The 7,849-nt window shown below is 52.2% G+C and overlaps 1 protein-coding gene across 2 annotated transcripts; it reads left to right on the top strand.

The window, feature by feature from the left end:
- The first annotated feature begins 4 nt into the window (after nt 1-4).
- On the top strand, nt 5-7,588 carry C6H22orf23 (chromosome 6 C22orf23 homolog). Of its 2 annotated transcripts, none has more exons than XM_032346319.1 (7): nt 5-181; nt 512-623; nt 1,636-1,698; nt 5,325-5,507; nt 6,132-6,263; nt 6,465-6,565; nt 6,751-7,588. In XM_032346319.1, the coding sequence occupies exons 2-7, from the start codon at nt 521-523 to the stop codon at nt 6,820-6,822; spliced, it is 654 nt and encodes a 217-aa protein (XP_032202210.1). In that variant the 5' UTR covers nt 5-181; nt 512-520; the 3' UTR covers nt 6,823-7,588. The 2 variants fall into 2 exon arrangements, with proteins under 2 accessions (XP_032202210.1, XP_032202211.1); XM_032346320.1 differs by lacking the exon at nt 5-181 and adding an exon at nt 202-309.
- The last annotated feature ends 261 nt before the right edge of the window (nt 7,589-7,849 follow it).

The raw sequence follows: 7,849 nt of genomic DNA on the forward strand, positions 1-7,849 counted from the left end.
GCCGAGAGCCGTGTGGCCGTTACCATGGTAGCCAGAGTCGCTAGTGGCGGCTCTGGTCGCGGAGGTCTGCAAATATTTGTGCGGGGTCCAGGCACAGTACCGCTGCGGAGCCGTGTTTACGGTCTCCGGAGCCCAGCCGCTCTCTGTGGCTGGGGGTAGCCAGCCGGGGTCTTACTTTAGGGTGAGGTTTCAATTTTGGCGTATTCCCCGACGGGCACTGTCCGGACCACAGCTATCCTAACGCCCCCTTCCTCCGGAGACCGCTTCTCTGCCGCAGGCGTCGGGTCAGGATGAGGTCTCCGTTCGTGTGTGTGTGGGTCTGCCTCTGTATTTGTTCAGGGTTGGGGGATCAGGCACTGTCGCGATACTGACGGCGACGTCACGATTCTCCTATGGCTCGACAGCCACCCACCCTACCCCCCCGCCAGACTTTGGGAGGCGTTGTGGGGTGCGCGAGCAGAGATTGGACCTGGGAGACAGGAGTTGTGCCGTTGCGTTTTTCCCTCCTCAGAGCCCTCCCATGGCTTCCCAGGAAAGGGTGGAGACGGTGACCAAAGGAACAGAGTTCTGGCGCTGCCCCAGGCCCGCCACTTACACCCCGGGGACCTGCGAGCTGCTCAGAGGTCAGTATTTGTAAAGGACAGGAGAAGAGTGGTGGTAACAGTTAACCCTCTGCAGCTTAGTTCTCCTTTACATGACCTGCGGCTCAGCAATTGCTTTAGTCATTTTATAGATAAAAAGCCTGGGGTTCAGAAAGGTTCAAGGATCCTACAACTTGCAAAACTCTTGTAGACCCCGTAGACCACACTTTGAATTTTCCCAGGAAGCCAGGAAGCCTCCCCACCTGCCACCACCACGGTGGAACCAACAGTTCCGCCCTTTCACAACTCCAAATACCTTTTCCTTCAATGGACGGCAAAACCTGTAGTCAGATGTTTAGTTCTTTCCCATTGGGTTAATATTCATCTACCACTCTAGACCATGAACTCCATCAGAGCAGTGATTATGCCTGTTTGGGCTCACAACTGTAGCTCCAGCCCCTGGCACATGCTTAGTAAATATTACCCATTCATTCTTTCACTCAACAACAACAAAAATTTTAAACCCACTTAACGTGCTTTAGACATTGCTCTAAGTCCTGAGGATACAGCAGTTAAAAAAAAAAAAAAGAAAGAAAGAACAGCAAACATTCTTGCTGTCTCATGGAACTAACATTCTAGTAGGAGGGGTACAGTAAGTAAAATATGTAGAATTTCTTTTTTTTTTAAGATTTTATTTATTTATTTGACAGAGATCACAAGTAGTCAGAGAGGCAGGCAGAGAGGGAGGGGGAAGCAGGCTCCCTGCTGAGCAGAGAGCCTGATGCAGAGCTCCATCGGGGCTCGATCCCAGGACCCTGAGATGATGACCTGAGCTGAAGGCAGAGGTTTAACTCACTGAGCCACCCACGTGCCTCAAGAATTTTGATGGTAATAAGTGCTCCAGGAAAAGACAATAAAGCAGGAAAGGGAGAGAAGGAGTACTCAGGTGCAGAATGGGGTTAGGGGATGATTCAGTTTTACACTGGCGTAGGATGAGATGAAGGGCTCTGCTTGTGGCTCGGGAGGCCTCACAGAGGTGCTTTTATCTTTGCAGTGATGATGAAGGAATCCAAACTGACTAACTTCCAACAGCGCCACATCATGGACACCATGAAAAGTAAGAGGCAGTCCACACAGGCTTCCTGGGCGGAGGGACTCCAGACCACACTTTCAATGCTCTTCCATACTAAGGGGTAGGGGGCTTCTTTTAAAAGACCAAAGAAAGGGCGCCTGGGTGGCTCAGCCGGTTGAACATCCAGCTCTTGGTTTTGGCTCAGGTCATGATCTCATGGACTGTGAGATTGAGCCCATGACGGCTCTCACTCAACAGGAGTCAGCTTGAAGGATGTGCTCCCTCCCTCCCCCCTCTCATTCTTTCTCTAAAAATAAATAAATAAATCTTTATTTTTTAAAAGATTTTATTTATTTATTTGACAGACAGAGATCATAAGTAGGCGGGGGGGGGCGGGAAGCAGGCTCCCTGCTGAGCAGAGAGCCCAAAGCAGGGCTCGATCCCAGGACCCTGAGATCATGACCTGAACCAAAGGCAGAGGCTTAACCCACTGAGCCTCCCAGATGCCCCAATAAATTAATCTTTAAAAAAAAATAATAAAAAAAAATAAAAAGACCAAAAAAATGTGAATAGTATTTCTGACCCTTGCTCCTGGGGAATTGACCTTTTAGGATTTTAGCTTCTTCCCGGGACATGGGTCCTAGCATAACAGCAAGCCTCTTGCAGTCTATCTATCTCTAGCCAGCCTTCTAAGAGATCACACAGCCTAATCAAGACGTGCTGCCCAGCCAAAACAGTCTCCACGTGGTCGTGGCTGCCATCTGTCCCTCCCCGTTACACACATCCCACAGGAGCTCTCCAGAGGAAAGCACTGTGTGTGTGTGTGTGTGTGTGTGTGTGTGTGTGTTACTCATAGTTTTATTCAGTCACAGCTTAGCTAGCAGAAGCAAAACACTTGGCAGAATTCCAGCATAGGAGGAATGTGCAAAGGCTGTCCGCACCTTACCTTTGGCCACCCAACGTATTAGTTGTTTTGAAGGAAAACCAAACCATGGAAGTACATGGGCACGACAGCAAGCTGCTCACGAAGATCTTGAACCCTACCGTGCTTCCTGAGGTTCAACTGTATCAGCATTTAATGGATCAGAGACCTGTGATGTGGCCTTGAAGAGAGAGAATGTCAGAATCTTTCCTCTGACTCTACCAGAAGCGATTGCCTTATGTGCCAGAGAACAAGCTCATGGGAGGGCACCGGAGCAGCCACAGAAGCAAAGGGAAGGGAGGGCCAGGGAGGCAAATATCGGCAGTTCAGGTCCAGCGGTGGCCAAGGCAGGCTCTGCCACACCAGCACGGGGGTCAGAGCCTCCTCGCTGGGGACAAGGACAGCTCAGGCTGTCAGAGCCTGGTGTGTTAACCCATGCCCAATCCATCACTCCCACCTCTGCACTCAGCAGTCCACGAATAATCTGGTGCACCCCGGCAGCATGACGACAAAGAGAAGGACCTAGAAATTCCACTAGATGTAAATTCCAGGAGATGAAGGACTATGTCCTTGTTCACCCCAGTACCCCCAGCAGCCAGACGCTGGATATTTACTGAAGGGCTGATTTCATTAGTGGAAAAACCAAGGTAAGGAACAGGTTTGCCAGACAGTTTTATTCTCTGAAGTTTTCTTTTTATGTATTTATTTATTTATTTAGAAAGATTTATTTATTTATTTATTTTAGAGAGAGTTGGGGGAGGGGCCGAGGGAGAGAATCTCAAGCTGACTCCATGCTCGGCGTGGAGGCTGACACTGGGCTCGATGCCCAGACCCTGAGCTCACAACCCGGGACCAAAACCAAGAGTCAGACTCTCAGGCAACTGTACCACCCAGGTGCCCCCTTAGTTTTCTTTTTTAAAAACTTGCCTCCCACCATTGGTGTTGAGTTGGCTTTCTTCTGGAATCCCCTCTCTTTTTTTTCTCCTCTTAACCAAATCCTACTTGTTGTTCTGAGGCTTCATTCGAGTTCTGTGGCAGGCCACAAATGCCCCCAAATTCCCAGAATTACTTGGGCTGTAATCATCTGCTGAGGCTGGGCCCGAGCAGGAGGCAGCACATGGCCCTGGGCATGTGGAGATAGCACGTGGAGGGAGCAGGAGGGACATTCGAGGAAGCACAGCATCTCTTCAGGGAAGAGTAGGAAAAGCGTGCTGGGGCTCTAGGTAGACGCTCTGGGAAGGGGAAGGTTAGTGGGAAGTAATGGTGTCTCCATCCTTCCAGGCCCTCAGGACAGACACATTGGCTCCTCTTTCTCTTTCTCCCAGACCCCACATCCAATCCATCTGCTTTGGTCTGCTTGACCTCCAAACCATTCCTGATTCTGACCACCTCTGCCCTTGGCCCCCACACTGTATTTTCATCATCAGCCAGAGGACCAGGTAACTTCCCTGCCCAAAACCCTCTGATGGCTTCCCACCTCAAAGTAAAAGCCAGTCTTTCCAGAGGCCTACAAGGCCCTATGCTTCTCTTGCCCTCCCTGACCTCTGACCTCTACTCCCACTGTACCCCGCCTTGCTCACTCCATTCCTGCCACCCTAGCTTCCTGACTGTTGCTCGGACACTCCAGACACATTACGGCCTCACAGCCTTTGCCCTAGCTATCCCTTCTGTCTAGAATGTTCTTCCCCAAGTATCTACACAGCAGAGCTACTCATCTCTGGGGTCTTCTCTCAAACGTTAGCCTCTTCATGGGGCCTTCCCTGCCTCCCCTATTGAAAACTGTAGATGCCGCTCTGATCTAGTCTGGTCCATCCCTCTACGGTCACAGTCTGTGTGTTTCACCCATACCCCTGCAACCCCAAATGTAAGTGCCCCGAGAGCAGGACTTCGTCTTTACTACTTTACCCCTGTGTCCGGGGCCTAGCACAGAGCAGATGCTCAGTACATCTTTGCTGAGTGGATGACAGAAGTTTGGAAAAGTTAGAAGAGGTAGTTGGGAGCCAGATCAAAGCAACAGGTGGGGCCTGCTCTGAGCTGGGCACTGGGGCGATTGACAGGAGGGACCAGACAACCAGATAGGAGGTGACACACTTAGCTGGCCTGGGGGAGGAGCCCCAGACCTGGGCCAAGACCACTGGGATGGACAGGAGGAGGAACTGGTTTGTATCACCACCCAAACCATCCCTCCGCCTGTGGACCAAACAGGTGTTAGGAATCCGTCTGTAGAAATAAATGCACCAGGATAGAGGCTTGATGCACAAGAATGTTTATTGCAGCATTGGTTTGAAGTAGTAAAAAAAAGGGGGGGAGGAACAGCTTGAATTTTCTGAAATTAGACTAGTTGAATAAAATAAATACTGTATTCATTCTAGAAACTAGTATATAGCTATAAAAATAAGTTATATATAAATGGAGTGACCTGGAAGTTTGTCCATGATAACTTGTTAAGAGTCTCTTACAGAAGGTAACACAGTAGGAGCCAGTGTTTGAAACACGGAGGTCACATACGCACATACATCTTTGAACATATTTGGATTAATGTCAGAAAGTCTGGAACAAGACCACCAAATTCTAACCACTGCTCACTGCGGGGTGGGGGTGGGGGGTTGGAGGGCAGAAGGGAGGCCTTCTATACTCTTCGACTTGCTGTAACAGGTGGTATCACTTTTGTAATTTCACAAAACGAAACCCAACCCAACGCAGGGGGATCCCCGCCCCCCGCACCTCACCTCAAACCTTTCTTCCCCAGGAGGAGACACTCTGCCCCTACAGTGCAGCCCAACGTCCAGCCAGAGGGTCTTGCCTTCCAAACAGCCAGCCTCAGCCATCTACCTGCCTCCCATCCTGGCGGCCCGGCCCCACCTCCGGCCTGCCAGCTTGTGCCAAGCCAACGGGGCCTACAGCCGGGAACCATTCAAGCCTCAAGCCACCCGTAAGTGAGAGGGCCTCCAGGGGGGCCGGAGGGCCCAGCAGCCCACGGGCCAGGCAAGCAGGTGTCTAAGGAAATTCTCTGCTGTTTATACGAATGTGCTTGAGCCTTGGCACGCCTTCGCTTGGGGTGTTCAGGGTCCAGGGGAAACCGGTTAGGTGATCCTTTTTTCTTTTCTGAGAACTCTGTAATGATTACCTGGAGGCCACCAGTCCCTGAGGAGCGTTTGGCTGTCTGGTCTCATGGCCACTGCTCTCTTAAGGTGACATAGTCACTCCAATCCAGAGCTCCTCTGTATGCCAGCCTACTCCGTGGAGCCTTTGGCCCCCTTCCTGCTTGGCGTCCGAGGTAACCCCACGCAGCCTCTCTGCCCAGCCCGCCGTCACGGCAGGCACGGTTTTCTTAGCCTCGCTCCGCACCAGAGCCGTGTGTGGGTTCTACCTTCGTTCTCCCAGCCTTCTTGCCTGGGACAAGGCAGGCCTGTCTTGACACAAGCTCAGGGGCTCCCAGGGTGGAAGGCGCCCGGTTTGCAGAAGCCCCCTCCATGCGGCCAAGGACCCTGGAGCAAAGCATGCCATGAATGGGGCGCCCTGCCTGCCTTAATGAGGCCATTTCTGGGTCCTTCAGGAGATCTGGACAAAGAGAAGCGAAGACTCCAAAATATTTTTGCTACCGGGAAGGACTCCGAGGAATGGAAAAGAAAACCCCCTCCCGTGCGACAGGAGGACTCAGCCCCCGAGCTGGACCGCTTTGAAGAATGTAAGCCACTGAGGGGCCACTTACGCTGGAGTGGGGGGTGTGGAGGGGCCCCATCTTCAGCGGCCAGAGTGAGAAACACTGTCTGACCCCAGAACTGCTTCCTCTCCCCGAGAGAGGCAACCTGCTGCCCCCGCCACCTGTCCCAGGAGCCTGCGGGCTCCCTACTGCCCTGGACATGGACAACCCTTCTCCCCCATCTAGTGGTAAAGGAAATCCAGGAGAGGAAAGAATTCCTGGCTGGCATGGAGGCTCTGGGACAGGGCAAACAGTACCGAGGGATCATCCTCACTGAGATCTCCCAGGTAGGAGAAGCAACAGGAAGGGGGTGGGGGAGGTCCCGCCATGAGCGTGCGGCAGGAGACGGGAGTGGGTGAGACAGCCGGCACCCATGTCAGGCCCGGCTCTGGGAGTCTTCTCTAGCCTCACATCAGCAGCGGCTCCTCAAGTTCCCTCCCTGATCCCCAGCTTTCCCTGATGTCCTTTGCAGAAACTACGGGAAATGGAAGACATTGACCACAAGAGGAGTGAGGACCTTAGGAAGGCTCTTGTCACCCCTTGACCTGTCTCCAGAGACAGGGGTAGGGTAGCCCATCCTGGATCACTGGAGCCTACCCCCTGGCCAAGCAGAGCCATTACCACCTACCCTGGCCTTCAGTCACATCAGATGGCTATGCAGCCCTGCCTTGGCCTAGGGGACCCTGGACACACACGGCACTCTAGAAAATGGACCAACCTCAGGGAATGGGCTCGTTCTCCTCGAGACTCTGTCCAGGGGGCCTGGGTCAGCTGGGCTACTGACCACAGTCACAGACACACACACATATGCACACACACACACACAACTTCAAGTCTTTTCTCGGGGAAAGAGCCCATACACAGTGAAGGCAAGGCCCAATCTCACCACCTTGGGCTTGTGTCCGAGGACATCCAACAGGCCTCTTCCTCCCCCTCCCCCAACGCCCACTGTGAGTCCTCCACATCCAGTTTTCAGACCTGCGGAATGAATATGACTCCTTCCTTCCTACCTGCCTTAGGACCTACTTATCTGACTTCTCACAGCCTTAGGCAAATGTTTAACCACTATGATTAATTGGCCGGTAAGACATATTTAACATAGGTCATGACATACACCATTCTGTTTTCAAAAGGATGGGCTTGTTTGTTCAAGGAGTTAGAATTTTTCAAGTACAGATGCCTTTTGGCTGTTTGTATATCTCAAGTGGAAATGAGAACCAACACTTCTTGGACACCCCACGGCCAGGGCACTTGGTCAGGGGCTGAATTTCACTTGGTTCATTCTCTCAATAAAACTGTGCGAAGACGGATCACTCTCCCTGTGTGAAGCCTAAGGCTCCCCAAGACACTGTCACCGAGGTCATTCAGGATAAGATGTCAGTTCTCGGGTTTTCCACGAACCCCACAGCCCACAGAAACACAAGGGTAGGCGAGAGCTAGACCAAAGGAGCCTGGCTTGGGAGCTTTGATTCCAGCCTGTGCACTGGGAGCCCGAGTAGGACCATGGCCTCAGCTCCCACGGCTCAAGGGTGATGCCCTGCCTCAGAAGCCTTTGGAGGCACCACCAACCA

Source organism: Mustela erminea, chromosome 6 (assembly GCF_009829155.1).
Source record: "Mustela erminea isolate mMusErm1 chromosome 6, mMusErm1.Pri, whole genome shotgun sequence".
In the NCBI taxonomy this organism is placed as follows: domain Eukaryota; kingdom Metazoa; phylum Chordata; class Mammalia; order Carnivora; family Mustelidae; genus Mustela; species Mustela erminea.